The 16,197-nt window shown below is 23.0% G+C and overlaps 2 protein-coding genes across 4 annotated transcripts; one reads left to right on the top strand and one right to left on the bottom strand.

Moving 5' to 3' along the window:
• Nucleotides 1-87: 87 nt before the first annotated feature.
• Nucleotides 88-13,794, bottom strand: LOC126905730 (rho guanine nucleotide exchange factor 18). Of its 3 annotated transcripts, none has more exons than XM_050685725.1 (28): nucleotides 13,657-13,794; nucleotides 12,361-12,585; nucleotides 12,129-12,208; nucleotides 11,651-11,822; nucleotides 11,419-11,557; nucleotides 11,187-11,358; nucleotides 10,949-11,109; nucleotides 10,632-10,790; nucleotides 10,231-10,409; nucleotides 10,088-10,161; nucleotides 9,637-9,725; nucleotides 7,293-7,340; nucleotides 6,781-6,827; nucleotides 6,019-6,110; nucleotides 5,848-5,952; nucleotides 5,458-5,775; nucleotides 5,225-5,383; nucleotides 4,341-4,495; nucleotides 3,747-3,903; nucleotides 3,134-3,419; nucleotides 2,777-2,961; nucleotides 2,542-2,704; nucleotides 2,364-2,488; nucleotides 2,101-2,294; nucleotides 1,776-2,025; nucleotides 1,389-1,694; nucleotides 1,035-1,328; nucleotides 88-898 (listed from the first exon to the last, which is right to left on the bottom strand). In XM_050685725.1, the coding sequence occupies exons 2-28, from the start codon at nucleotides 12,557-12,559 to the stop codon at nucleotides 722-724; spliced, it is 4,485 nt and encodes a 1,494-aa protein (XP_050541682.1). In that variant the 5' UTR covers nucleotides 12,560-12,585; nucleotides 13,657-13,794; the 3' UTR covers nucleotides 88-721. The 3 variants fall into 3 exon arrangements, with proteins under 3 accessions (XP_050541682.1, XP_050541691.1, XP_050541700.1); XM_050685734.1 differs by having other exon boundaries at nucleotides 2,364-2,473; XM_050685743.1 differs by lacking the exon at nucleotides 10,632-10,790.
• A 105-nt stretch (nucleotides 13,795-13,899) lies between these two features.
• Nucleotides 13,900-15,426, top strand: LOC126905934 (bolA-like protein 3). The gene is made up of 4 exons (XM_050686111.1): nucleotides 13,900-14,071; nucleotides 14,156-14,285; nucleotides 14,341-14,429; nucleotides 15,258-15,426. Exons 1-4 carry the CDS (start codon nucleotides 14,027-14,029, stop codon nucleotides 15,321-15,323), a joined length of 330 nt encoding a protein of 109 aa, XP_050542068.1. The 5' UTR covers nucleotides 13,900-14,026; the 3' UTR covers nucleotides 15,324-15,426.
• The last annotated feature ends 771 nt before the right edge of the window (nucleotides 15,427-16,197 follow it).

Genomic DNA, 16,197 nt, shown 5'->3' with positions numbered 1-16,197 from the left:
TATATATATATATATATATATATATATATTGCAAAGAAAGACATTGTTATAAAAAAAGTTATTATAAATATAACCGCAATATACATATATAATTAACGGTATATCACAGCCCAAGTTATGTTTAGAAACATAGAGGCGAAATATGAAGTCTCAAAAGTTATCAAGTTATTGCTAAGGTTTCTCCAATTTTATTGAAGAATTAGCCAAATATAATAATAATATATTAACATAAAATGAGTGTATAAAAATAAATAAATAGCACATTTTAAAGCTCGACGTTTCCACTAGCCTTAACACTAAATCAAAGAACTTCGATACATATACCAAAGATTTCAAATAAATAATTTTTCAAAAACAAAATAGTGATAAAAAAGAAAAATAAACATTTTAGATAAAAACAATGTATGTAGTAGGAATGACTTTTTAACAATCATACGCTGATGATAATAACAAATATTAATTTAAAAAAAGTAATAATAAACCATATTTAATAACATATTATCATGGATTAAATTTATTACATTCGGAAATCTAAACATTTTTAAGCTGGTTGCTTAAAATTTAACTGGTTAAAGTAATTTTGGAATGAAATTCAAGGTCCAATTTAATAGCAATAATTATTGTCTAAATATGTCCATAATTTTTTTCTTATTTGATTTAAACAAAGAGATCCAATAATCATTATTGAAGATTTAAAGTAATTTTTGAAAGAAGATTATGGTCAGAAGTATAATACTTCTTCTTCTGTCGATGTGTTAGTTGTATTGTTAGTGCTATTACTGGGTGGTAATGTTTTAGAATGTTTTGAATCTGGACTTCGGATCCGAAACTTGTCTGGTAATTTAGGGTAAGTATTTGTTCTACCAGCTTTATTTCCAGACTGTTTACCTTCAATTATCTACAAGTTAAATTTGAAAATTATTTAAGTGAGATCATAAAGCTATATACATAAATATGCATTTAGTGAATGTGATTTCCACTGGATCAAAATATAAGAGTTAGGAATAATTCTAGGGAAATAAAATAATAATTACTTGAGCAGTTTGCATCATTGCTGGACTAGATCCTGTCCGTGAATGACTGGGTCCTTGGGGACTTGGTGACAATATTTCAGTTGAATTGCCCTGGATGAGGTTTGCAGGGTTTTTAGCACTTTCCCGTAATTTCAAAGGCAATAATTGTTGAATAGAATATGATGATTGGGTAGACGAAGTGACATTTGGTGCACTAGAAACTGTATGTTCACTCAAACTATTATTGGGATTATTACTTAATTTGTTTGCTAATTTAAAGGGAAGTTTTTGTTTTATTTGAACTTTAGATGCCACCTAAACAAAAATAGTGTTGATATAAACAACCAAAAAACTATATACTATATCAATATATACTTTTTGTTGATTTGTTGCACTAATTAAGTTAATAGGCAGAGTAGATGATGAAGTAGAAGAAGGAGGTGTATGCTGTTTCCATTTCACAGAATCAGATCGTTTCTTACTGCGTACAGATTCAGAGTGAGACAATGGATGACCAGTACCATCAGTACTTGACTGATTTGAAGTCTGCTGATTTGGTGAGACAGGGGGTGGTTGCATATTTGGTGATACTATTATACCTTGATTTGTTAAAGTTTGTAATTTTAGATACAGTTGTTCCCTTTGTTGTGTTACATCAGTTTGTTCTGATCGTACAAGTTCCTGATAAATTATAGTATAGTTTAAATAATTTTATTACATTTGATGTCATATTTATGATACAATAATGCAAAAGAAACTTACTTGTAATCTTTGTAATTGTTCTCTTTTTTCTTCTAATTCTTTCAATTCAAGATCCCTTTCCCTAATCCAAATTTCTTTTTCTTGAGTTAGTTTATCTTGCAAGTTACGAAGTTCTTCCAATTGTTGATTGTGTCGATAAACAGGTTTTTTGTCTTTTGAGGACCAGTTATTAGAGCCCACATTAGAATTACTTAAAGTTGTTTCTTCGAGTATGTGCTGTGATTTGTAAAGAGCTAATTCTGCTTGTAAGCTTTAAACCCAACCAATTAAAAAATACTTTAATAACAAATTTAGTGTAATAGTTATATTATTAAATATTTTTTACCTGTCAACATTAGTTAATTGTTGTAAAGTGATGGTTGATAATGTACAAATATAGTGTGTTAGTTCCATTACTATGGCTTGTTGTTCATTTCCAAGTGCTAATATTGTTGGAATTTCTCCAGATGATTGTATAGTTGTGACACTATGTGATGAACTTGTACTACAATTTTCTTTCCAAAATAAATTACTATCTTTCTACAAGTTCAAAAATAATTAATGAATAATTTTATCAACTAATTTACACATTTCTTAATAAAATAATACCATTTTATTTTCTTTACGAGTAGAACTAGGAGTGCCAATTGGACTAGAATTACTGGACTCCACACCATTTTCATTGCCATCAATAACTTTTGATAATTTCCTCAAGACATCTAAATTATGAAGCACTTATACATTATTCTAGTTAGAATTATTTTAGTATGAAAATTTAAAAACTTACTTTTAGGCGATGAAACTGAATTATCAAATCCACCAAATGTTTCAGCTCTCTTTGGCAAAGTAGGCGATACATATGTCACACTATGATGTTCACCTACTGAACTTGCACTACGGGATAAATGTGTACCAGAAGCATATAAAGAACTAGTCAACTGATTTACTTTCTAAAACAAATTATAAATATATACATTTAAAAGTCATAAATAAAGATTATACAATCAATAAAGTTAAAATACCTGCAATGCATTCATAACTTCTTTACGAATTTTTTCAGTGTCTTGATGTTCAGTAACTAAATGACTATAAGAAGGTGTCTCAATAGGCAAATTATCTACACCAGCAGAAGCTAATAATTTCAATTTCAAACCCATTATTTCTTCAAATATTAAAGCTTGTTCTAAATCTTTTTGTTTAAGCACTTCTATAATGATAAAATAATATGGTTATTAGTATAATGGGAATTGATGATTACATTTCAAAAAATTACACATTATTCATAAAATAAAATTACATATAACTGTATAAGATACAATATTAAATTAATTAAGATCTCTACTAGCCCACCACAATAGGTTTGTTACAATTATACACACCAACAATTTCTCTGATATTATTTTTTTTAGTTTCCAATTGACGTTGGCGCTCTTCAAAACTAAGAGTAACATAACCATCATCTTCTTCTTCGGGGCATTCCTGAACAGCTGATCTAATAGAATTTATCCATACTTGTTTGTCTTTAGGCTTGTGTACTTTTAGCTCAAACATTTCTGGTTCTGCTGGGTTAGAAGATATTAAATAAATACCTTTGGTATCTGTTCCAGCTTTTTCTCTAACAAGAAGCTTCTGTAAAGATACAACACCTGCTACTGGTTTCATTACCTAAAATAGAAAAACATTAATATAATCAAAATAAAATATTAACTCAATTACTGTACCTTCATAATATAAAAATTATATAAAAAATTATAATAATATTTTTAAAAACTATACTTTAACTAAGGAAACTAAAAACTAAATATACTAAGTAGTATATCTCAACCCTATTTTTATACATGGTAGATTGTCTCATATTGGACAATTTTTCAGCAAGTCTTACCATACACATATTCTTATTTAAACTATATCTCAATAATGTTAAATTTACCCAGTTTAAAAACACTGATCAAAGCAAAAATTAAACAGGATTAAAATAATAATTGTGTATACCTTAGTTTCTTTTTCTTTGTTGCTTTCTGGCATGAAGAAAGTATATTTATGATTATTTTCTAATATGAAAAATAACACATCTGTCATCACTATAACATTAACCATTACCATTTGCATTTTAGAATGTCGTTGCATAAGCCAAGCTGTACCTTCAAACCTATAAATATTTACAATTTTTTTTATCTAATTTCATTATTTTAAAAATTTAGCTAATATAAGATAACTTTATGGTAAAGAGATTTTAATTTAAAATAAAATTTTTATTATTATATTATTTAAGCATGGTTTCTACCAATTTTAAAACTCCTTGGCTTTTCAAGGTTTTTCAGACTAGTGCCTATCATGTCATTTAAGGAAATTCTATGGTAAAATAAATAAAAGTTTTTTATTTTTGCTAATACTCAAATTTTGTTTAATCACTCTATGTTTTTTAAATGAAAATGTATAGAATAAAATTGGTATCCATTTCAAATAAGTTATATCTTGATTAACCAAATTTTAAAGTTTGTTAATAACAAATATGATTAATTTAAAATCTACTAAAAAATAAAGAATCAATAATGCATGAATAGCTCATTTTCATTTAAATTTTACCTTAATCTTCGATTCTCAGATAACAAATCAGATTTTTTAAACTTTCTTCCTCTAAAATTGGTAAATGATTTTGCTTCCAACCTATTATATATTTCTAATTTCCTATCTTCTTTTTCTTTTTCAGCTACTTGAGAATCAACTTCTACTAATATATCCTAAGAGAAACAATAATGAAAGAGATAATTATTCAATCTATATTAGATATCGATGTATACTAAAGAAGCAAAGGAGGTGACCAAAATAGGTTAAAAGTCATTCCATTGTGATTAAAATATTAAGAATTATTTTAAGTTCAATTTGAGGGGGTAATAAAATATTTACTTATGTTTAACTATTATTAAAAATCCTGAAAATTCTAAAGCAAATAAAGGTAAAATAATAAAGATTAAAAAATCTTTTTTGTAAAATAAATAGATTTGATACAACATATTTATTATACACAAGGATATATAGTGGCCCAGCATTCATTGACAACATAAATAACTTATGATCCAGTTAATTTTTATTTAATCATTAATATACTTAATAATATTAAGTATATATATTATATGAACATTCAAATTTTCACAAACTTTAAAATAATACAGATTATTTATTACTGAATTTTAATATATTTTTTTACCAAAATTTTTCTTAAAATCTACTCTACAAAATAACTTTTTTAGATTTTTTTTTAATTTTATTTAAAAACAAAATCAGTATAACATATTAACTAGATCAAAAGTTATTTAAGTTGTCAGTGAATGCTGAGCCACCCTGCATACATATTTTTTCTTAAGATTTAAAAATAATGTTTAATGATATAAATATAAGTTGATAATTTATTAAATTTTAGTAAAAGAGGTGAATTGTGGAAATAAATATTTTAATATTACAAAAATTACCTTGACTAAAGCTAAAGCTCTTGATAATTTTTCACATTCTACCTTATTTTCTTTAGAAGTTTTAATAAGTGGTTCAATAAGTAAAGGATATTTAGTAAGTCTTTGAGTAACAAACAATACACATTCAGGAATACCCTTTTTCTTTAACAATGGATTAGCCTGTAGATAATTTAAACTTTTAAAACCATTTTTAAATAAAAATGTGTACATTAATTTTTAAAACAGTTAAGAACCTGGCAATGTTTTATAAAATTAAAAAATCCAGGATCTTTTTCCAACATTTTATAGACATCTAAAGCATCTCTGTGCCTGGAACAAAACTCTCCGTAAGCACTTTTTAAGCGTTGAGCATTAATGCTTGAAAACTGATCTAATAATAAATCTGCTATAGAATCTACTACACCACCATTTTCAAGGGCTGCTTTTCGCTGTTTTTCTTTAAGATTTTTTAAAAAGCCTAAATGTATTTCAGTAAGTTCAGCTAACCGTGGAAACATACGATATACTTTATCACCCAACTGAAAATGTTTTTGCAAACCATCAGCAAATACCTAAAAAGTAATACACAAAATGTAAAATCTAAGAAAAAATAGCATTTTTTTTTTTAAATTTAGTAATCTTACTTTTTGCATAACTTTTAAAGTAAGACAGTGATGTTTTTCAGTTAACACAAATTCATAAATATGTTCTTGTCGTTTTATTTCTTTGTCTTTTAACTTTTTAACTACCTAGCAAAACATTTTAAAAATGATTTATTATAAAATATAAAATATTAAATCAAATATTTTTAGTACTTCTTTGGTAACAGTTGGAGTCCATGAATCTGGCTGTTCTTCATGAAGTCCTAATGCAGGATCTGCATTTAAATCATGTGCAGTAATATGACCTAAAGAACAGATATTAAACATTTTATTTTATTCAAATTAGTTTAATTATACAATGTTATTTTTTAATGCTGGCCATTAAATTTCTCTAAAAATAGCCATTATATTAAGAAAAATTTTTTAATACATTCAATTTCATATATTTTTTTATTTATTAGTGATTTGTTATTTTTTATAACACATTTCTTAAACCCTAATATCCTAATATCCTTATATAAGATTGTTAATTTTATTTTTTTAAATAAACATACAACATACATATTTAACTATTTTATAAAATAAAAAATGATCTAATTAAGAAAATGACTGGTCTATAAAAACTTTTGGACAAGTAGTTTGGATATTGTTCTGATTTTTATACCTAGGCGAGTTGAAGAGTATGGCCGGGTAATGACTAATGATAAAAATAACTTCTTAGGATTCTTTTTTTTAATATTGTATTTTTTTTTAGTTTAATTGAGTGATTTAAGCTAAACCAATCACCCTGAAAATTTATAACTTTTTATTGGAAGATATAAGGAATGAATTTAAAGACTAATAACTAATTAATAAAAAAATATATGAAACTAAAAAATAATTTTCTTAATATAATTATTTTTTTATGAGAAATAAATTAACTAGCCTAAAAGAATTATCTTATATAGTCTTAAGCGTACAAAAAATTATAATTACTTTCATTTAAAAATTCAAATTGAACTAATGACACTTCATCTGAAAACCTAGAAAATGNAATTTACAATTTTGTTTTTATAACTTTTTTAAATCCGATCAACCATTAATTTTTTAAATTGTTCAAATATTTGGATTCAAAATATAAATTTATCACTAATTTAGTTTTCGTAATAATAGAGGCTATAATTGTATGTTTCAATGTATCATAAATTATGTTTATGATCCATGACTTGTGTATACAAAACAGTAAAATAATAATAGAAATTTTGTCTAAAAGCACTAACATCAACTGAAACAGCAGAACGGTTAATCGGATCAACAAAAATTATTAGAATTAAATTGCTTATATATTTTTTTCTATCATATTATTAATATAAATATAAGGGTTCTCATTTAAGAAAATTAATGCTAAGGCGTTTTATTTATACTTGATCCAACTATGCAACGTCACCACTGTGCCTCGACCCCCCTGTGCTGGGTTTTTTAAATTTAAATGTAACAATATAACTTACGTTACACCATCTTGGTTATAATGTATATCATCTTTTTCTTCTGAATGACTACAAAAAAAAAAAAAAATATATATATATAGAGTTAATACAATAGATAAATTACATTACTGTTATAATAAATAAAAATAATCAATTTAAAATTTATCATCAGACTGTCAAAATAGTCATAAATTAAAAACCATATAATTTATTAAAATATAGTATTGTTAATTTAGATCAACATACAGTATGTCCTATGGGGTACTGACAAATACAGATACTTTTCTTATGGTGATTAGTCAGAACATCGTGGGACATCTTATATACTTGATTAATAAATCTACCATGCTAGAGACTATTTGGATGTTTTTAATGATATTAATATATGTCAATTTTTATGTATTAATGAAAATTTTGGGAAAATTTATGTATTATCTACAAGTATAACTAATATTTGTGTATGTATTTTGCTACTAGAATTTGGTTAGTCACATTTTTCTATTGTTAAAAATACATTATTTATTTTATGTCCTAAATACTAGTAATAATTAAATTGTGTATTTTCTCAAAAAAAAAAAATAAAAATAAAAAAAAATATGTTTTGGTAAACTCATGCAATAATATAGAAATATAACAAGAAGTTATGCTACCATAGATATGCAATATAAAGTATATTCATATTTTTTTTTAAGATAAAATGGAAATTGGTCTTAACCAGTTTATGTATACACCATATAGTATCATCATGTCTTTAGACAATACTTCAATTAAAATATACTTAATTTTTATGCAATAATATTTAAAAAAAATATTATATATAATAATGACATTTTTGTTTTCAAACAAAAGTGTAGTGCTCAATGGTTTAACACAAAATTGAAAAAATCAAATTGAACTTTAGCTTAATAAAGTCAGTAAAAAATTCTAAACATAGACTGATTTTGTTTAATAATGAACAGTTATTAAATATTGAATAAAATCAATAATTTGACTTTTCAGATATTAATTCAAAAAGTTTTAAATCTCAAAAACACTAAAATCGTAATAAAAAACTTATTTTTAATGTTTATTTAAAATTTTTTTTTTTTTGGTTTAGACAAAATTAATTTTAATAGTTTGTTACAGAATCTCAAAAATCAGAATTTGTTGTTTATTTATTAAAATATCAATAATTATTAATAATCAAAAAATTGTCATGTTTTAATCTAAATAACACATGCAAGGGAATAATACAGTATCCATTTAAAAGATTAACTATTATAAGAATACTTATAATAAATAATTTCACAACATTTTTAAATTTAGCTTCATAGATATTATTTTATAAAGTTAATAAGTATTGAAGGAAATATATCTTATTAAAAAAAAAATTTTACAACCACTATAGTTTTTATGAAACATTAAATATATAAAATTTCAGTAAGTAAGGAAACGAGTTTCTTTTGTTTTCATTGTTTGAACAATTGACCTGTTTTATTACTTACTAAACATCGTCCATAATTTTTTTTAGATTATATGTTCATAATAATATTTATTTAGTTTAAATAATACAATAAATAAAACAAAAAGCTATCTAATTATTATTGCATAATGTTCTTTAATTAATATTTATTTGTTACATCACTACATTTTTGTCTAAAAAAAGATTAAAATATTAAATTCTAAGATAAAAATTGAATCCTAGGAAATAAAGAAAATTTACTTGAACACAAAATTACTCTTCAATTTTTTACTAGATATATGTTTGGGTTACTTACTTTACACCTAACTTTGAAGCTACTACTTTCTATGGTGAATAAAACGGAACCATATAATTCGTAAAAGTGTACCCAAAGAAATAATGTAGAATTAAAACAATCATTTTTCATTAATACCTATCAAAACCATTACTTATACCTGATAGTAGAACATAAATAATGATAAATATATTTTAAGGTTTATTTAAAATATTCATAAGTAATATTTTGTAATAATGTACTAAACACTACACAATAATTTTTTGTTTTCCCAAATCTAAATAGAGTAATTGCACCAGACATTAGCACACTTGCCAGTTTTTGGAAATTGGATTTAATACTTAACAAATAATTTAATCAAATTTTGAATATTATTTCGAATTTTTAATCAACTATGACACTTAATAATCTAACAAAAGACTACTTTTCAGAACCATAAAAAGAAACTTTACAACATATAAAATATAAATTAAATTTATATTGTATCCCACTCAGCATGCAGTTTTAAGACTTATGACACATTATATAAAATAGATAACCTTTAAATTAAGTTATTAAGTGTTTTAATAATAAAATCTGAAAAATTAATTACTTTCTTACAAGAATATCTTAATAAAAAAATTGATTACCTGTTAGGTGAAGTAAACTGATTTATACTACTTTGTCTCTTTCCATAAAATCTTTGTTGAAATGAAGCAGAAGAAAATCTTAAATTGCTCTAAAAAAATATGTATAGTTTTTTTGAGCTTAATTCATAAACAGTTTTTACTTCATTATAATTTTTTTTTAAGTATTATATTAAACTTTTTAATGTAAAATTTATTTAAAAGTAAAAAGTATATTAAAATAATTTGAAAAAATTAGGTTAATTAAATGCACTAACTGTAATAAGTTATTTTATGGACATAAGTAAATCAAATAAATATAATTTGGGATTTTCAAATATGACAAAATAATCATACTTAAATTTATATAATAATTATTAATTAAGAATTTTTTTTTACTTAAATTTATTGTTTAGAAAATTTTTATAATTACTTCATTCATAAAATACTGTATTTAATTAGATATATATATTACCTTTCCATACTTTTGTTTTACACATTCAGAAACTTGATCTTTACATGAATTTTGATGTACTGTGACTAAACAGCCTAAAAAATTGGTTTTAAAAAATAAAAATTATAGTAAGATAAATAAATAATTTAATATAAGAGACTAACTTTCACACGAAAGAGCTGGTTTATTTTCCAATGGTTTTGCACACCATCCACATGATTGATCAAAATTACTGTAAGGTGGTGATATCCAAGAATGAAGAACTTTTTTAGATTTATCTTTTTTCTTTCTAAAAAAAAGGCTTCCTCTTTTCCTTCGTTTAGCATTTTGGTCTTCAGATGTACTAAAATATTTAAATAATTAAAAATAATATTATAAAAAATAATATGTATAACAATTTGATAATTAAGATGTAATTTGAACCTTAAAAAATAATTGGCATGCAAGTGATCAATATTTTTTAATAAACAAATTTTACAAAATGTATTTTTAACAACTAATAATTATTAATAATATTATTATAGATATATATTGTGCAGAAAACAAATAAGCAGAATAAACTCACTCAGAAAACAAATTGTATAAAGGCATATTTGTGCTATTAGTTGAAGGAGTGACATAACAACGTTTCATTGAGCTATCTACATCCAAAGTTTCTTCTTCAGTCTCACTATCTTCTGTGCCACTAGGACGACATCTTTGGTGATTTGGAGTTTTGTAATTACTTTATTAAAAGTAAAAAAAAAAACAAAGTAATGAAAGGCAAATAGTGCAAGTTATCATAAGCTATTGTAATAGTAAATGCTAAGCAATATTAACACACAATTTAATCTTTGAGTGCAACTAGATTAAAATATTCAACAAATTAAATTAAAAACTTACGTTGGAATTTTATTCACATCATTATTTAAAACATTTTCTTTATTTATTATATCATGAATACCCATTATAGAAGGTGTGGATATAGATTTTTGTAATGGTGATCTCGCTTGTAATAAATAAGTTTCTCCTACTCTTTTTGCTATGATTTTATTAAATTCGTTCTATAATAAATATATATATATATATATATATATTTTAAGAAATTATTATATAATTAAATAAATTATATTCTAATAACCTGATAGTCAGATTCATTTAATGAATGGGAAGAAGAGTTTCCACTGAATCTTCGACTAATAAAACCAACATTTTTTCTTGATTTTTGATCATAATTTTTGGATTTTAATAGATTTATAGTACTGTCTACAAATGGGTCTTCAGCTTCTGAATCCATACTGCTTAGGCTTGCACTGAAATAGAAAATGTTGTAATTAATTTAATTACAATTGGTTTTTGATAATATTACTGACCTTTTATCTTGTTTTAGAATTTGTAAGCAGTGATTTTTTGTCAAATCATCTAAGGCTGCCCAACTTCTCCTTCTTATTATTTCATTTTCTTTAGTATCAACGCAGTTTGAAACCATGTTATACCAATCTATAGATTTTCCTACAACAATAAAATCAATATAGTATAAAAAAAAGATAGATAAATAAAAAAAAATAAAAATAAATTTCAAAAAATAAAAATTGTTCTACTTACTTTTATTATTAGAACTTAGCTTGCATTTACACTTTGTATCAAAAACAGAAGATAAGTCAGCATGCGTAGGTGATGAATTGAGATTGAAAGAGTCATCAGGTTGACATTTGGGTTTACTTAATGATGGACAAGAAGAACTTAACACACCATTAAAACCACAGAAATTAATCATCTAAAATTTTAAAATAAAATTTTTTTATTGTAATATCTTATGAATATTCTACAAAAAGTATGTTTATAAATAAAAAATGTTATGACTATTATTATAAATTCTATCAAACACCCTTGACCCAGGAGACGATTGAAAATTAAAAACATGTTCTAATGTTTTATTGAACATAATATAATGCATTCATAAATTTTACTTTGTTTTTAATAATCTAATGAACATTTATTATTAAAATTGTTTAGAATAATAGTAATCAATAACCATAAAATCATAAAATGTATTTAACATTAAGTACTTCATATGACATACATGAGATAATCCCAACGTAGCAGAATCACGCATTTGTTGAATTGCTTCATGAATATCATGTAGTTGTTGTATATTATCTTCTAAAAAATAAAATACACAACCATTATTTCTTTTTAATAATTTAATTACATAAAGTTATACTATTAAAACTAAAAAAAAACTTTAAAAACATTAAAAAATATGTACATATTTATTTATATTCCAGTTTAAAAGATTAAAAATAATCCAATACCAAGTACAAGATAATTTCTTCCAGCTGATGAGTGAGGTGTCACACTGATTGTAGGAACTAATGTACTGCTTGGCATGGTTCTGTACATAAAATCTGTTGTATCAGTACAATTTGAATTTGTGATGATGTTATTTTGGGAGTAATCTGTCACTATATCTTCTTCACTATCTTCCAAAACATCTTTATCAAAATTTTCCATTACATTTCTTATTATAAATAATGTATCTGAATAAATAAATAATATTTTATAAATATTAAATATAATGTAATAATTACAACTTTACTAAATTAGGTTTAGCAAATTTTTACTTAAAATTTTACCAAATTAATTTGGACTAAATGGATTATTTATTATAATTTAAAATATTTATATTATATTAAAATTTATCAAAATTTGACCTTGACAATACAGACAACAACCTGTATACATTTTTTTAGTTATTCATTTAAGTAACATGACAAATATAAATTTTACTAAATAGTTTTTAAAAGTTTAATTATAAAAATAATTTTTGATATATTAAAAAATTAATTATAAAATTTATAAATTATAATAAATAGTACATACAAATACCACATTAACTCATTTAAGTTTGATATGGTCATCAGAAGATAATTTTGCTTCAAAAATTTGTTTGAAGACTAATCATAAAAAATTATTATTTTTGAATAAATCATAATTTTAAATTCAAAAGTATACAAAGGTTAATCAAATTAGGATTATTAATTAGAAAATTAAAATGAGTATAATAATATTAAGCAAAATATACTTCTATAATTCAAGTTTTTCGCTAATACAAGTTCTCAATTTAAATTTTATGCTACGATTAAATTTTATTTGACATATTTTACTTGAGTCCTAAAAAATGTTGATCAATTTTTATCCCTAGTAAACTACGGATGAATAAAATTAATAATGTATATATATATATTACTCAATAATATTTTATATAAAGCATAATTCATTACAATACATAAAAATTTAGATATTACATTTTACTACAAAAATAATAAATTAGTCCTTTTCAATTAAATTTATACAAAAAGTTAAAATGCTTGAAACCAAAAAAAATGTATTCATCTTAAAATTATTGTTAGAAATATCTAAACCAAAATAATTTATGAAAAATAATTAAAACAATATAATGCTGGTTGGCAAAATGTAATTTAGTTCGAGACCTACATTTTTGCTTAAAGGTGTAAATATTAGAAAATATGTAAACACAGTAATAATTAATAATACGTTCTTTGTATCAAAACTATTTAAATTGTGATGTTATACTATTATTTTTGTACCTGGTTAGCTAAGATAATCCGTGTTGATAGATAGATTGAAGATACAAGAACAACAAAAATAATTACGTTTCCTACTTAGTTTTCTTGATGACAGACTGCCATTTTGATACTTTATGTCCGTGAATCATTGTAATGAACTTAGTAACAAACTATGATCTACTTCTCTAAGAAAAATAAACGTATAAAATGATGTTAGTTTCTTTTACTTTGGACTAGGAGTAATGATAGTGGTCAATTAGTGATAACAGTTATGATAAATTTAATGTCATAAAAAATAGTAATTTATATTAATTCAATTGGTGTTTTTCTATTGTTAAAATTATTATTTTTTATTAATTATAATTTCTCGTAGAATATATACTATAATAATATGTTTTATTGCATAAAACGTAGTATCAAGGCAATTGAGAATGTTGTAAGCATAGAGAACTAATTTTAATTTTCACATTGTTTTAAATATAAACATCGTATTACTATATTTAAAAGCAATTTTTTTTAGGGAGTAGTTTTAAAAAACTACAGCAATGGTACAAATGTAGCAACACTTAAAGGTGGCGAAAAAATTTTGCATCAGTCATTACAAAAAAAATTTCCCCTTGCAAAAGAAATTAAAATTAAAGATATATCAGGTAAATTATTACATCTTTCAAAAAAAATATTGATTTTAATTTTTATCTCTTGAAGGAGGATGTGGAGCGATATTTGAAGTTTATGTTTCATCAACAGAATTCAAAGGATTGAGCATAGTAAAACAACACCAGGTTATCAATGAAGTATGTATAGCAAACTAACTTCTTATTCTATTTATAATTTATAGTAATTATGCGTATAAATTTAAAATAAAAGTTAATAATATTATGAATATGCTAAAAAATATAGTAATAATATAATTTGTTTTATGCGTATTTACATACTTTATTTTGCATGTGTCATCTAAAATGTATTTGAATTACTCATTATTATTGAAAACAAAATTAAATTTTTAAAAACTTTTATAATGTTTCTTAGAGTTATATATGATAATTTTTTGAATTCAATATCAAAAAACTCTGATATATAATTTTTCTACTAAGATATTCAATTAGTATTATAAAAAATTATTGTAAACTTAGGTAAAACTGTTTCCTGAATCAACTGTACTAAGGCCTGACTTAATAAATTGTACTAATTCTAGAGAATGAGCCCATAACTTGACTATGTGGGATTTATTTTTATTTTGTCACAAAATTATTTAGTTTTATTATTAAATCAGCACTTAAAAAAAAAAACAAAAATCCTTAAGTGCTATCCAAATTTTTTGGGTCAAGGCTAATGAAAAGTCTAGTTTTATATTATGTCTATATAATTTTTATTTTAGAAAAAGTATTAAACATTTTTTTTTTTAATTAATTTATTATAAGAATACATATTTTATACCAATTAAAATTGCAGTAAGATTTAAATAATTTTTTTTTTTTTTTGTAATTTATGAAACGCTATTCTTTTTTATTAATATATGAAATTAATTTTATAACAAATTTTATTATTAATAATATAGCAATAATTTTTGTTGAAAATGTATAAACTTTTACTAATTATAGTTATAACTATGTTTATTTCAGGTATTAAAAAATGAAATCAAATCAATGCATGGTATAAGAATTCATACAGAAATTCCTAGTGAATAGTAAACATTATAATTTTAGTTGTTTTTATTTTTATAGAAAACTGTTAAGTTTTTATGTTTTTAAATTTTTATCATATATAAAAATATTATACAACAAAATTTTACTCTTTTCTTTTATTATTATATAAACAGTGTTATACTCATAATCAACAATAGTATGATGTATTTAAAAGAATTAAGAAATTTGAAGAATTAAACTATGAAAATCAATTTATCGACGATAGAATTTCATATTAGTCAATTTTCCATTTTATAATAGAAATCTATGATCTGGTATCAAACTTCTTCTTTTGTATAAAATCAAATGCCATGGATTACATTCAATTAAAGTTGATATGATTATAGATGAAATAGTTAAAAATATATTTTTAATCATTCATAAATATTGTAAAAAAAATGTACAAAGATATTTCTATAACAATATTAGATAGTTAAATCCATTTTTTGTTTATTAATATGACATATGTAGCCCTTAAATATAATGATATAACATCTCTTAAATTTTTAAAAAAATTACTATTGAAAACTAAAAGTGGTTTTTTAAACATTATAATTTAAATTCAAAAGTTTATATCATAAAGACTTATTACATTATGTTATAGGACATAAATTCATAAATACCAATGATTTTAATTTAACAATGCGGAATTTCAATGATTGTAGGTAAAACTTTTTCTTGAAACGTTGATATTTTTTTTTGTCATTTTAATAAAATGTTATGAATCATACAATTTTACTTGCAATTTCAATATTTTTTGTACATCAAGATGATTAAAATTTGAATTATTTTTCATTTTAATTCAGTTTTTCTGATTTATTGATTATCTAATGTAAATAAGCAAAATCTGGTTAAGTAAAATACTTGAAAAAAATGA

This window comes from Daktulosphaira vitifoliae, unplaced genomic scaffold (assembly GCF_025091365.1).
Source record: "Daktulosphaira vitifoliae isolate Bord-2020 unplaced genomic scaffold, ASM2509136v1 Scaffold_1, whole genome shotgun sequence".
Classification (NCBI taxonomy): Eukaryota; Metazoa; Arthropoda; class Insecta; order Hemiptera; family Phylloxeridae; genus Daktulosphaira; species Daktulosphaira vitifoliae.
The sequence above is the reverse complement of the archived record's forward strand: the minus strand, read 5'-3'. Positions and strand labels throughout refer to the sequence as shown.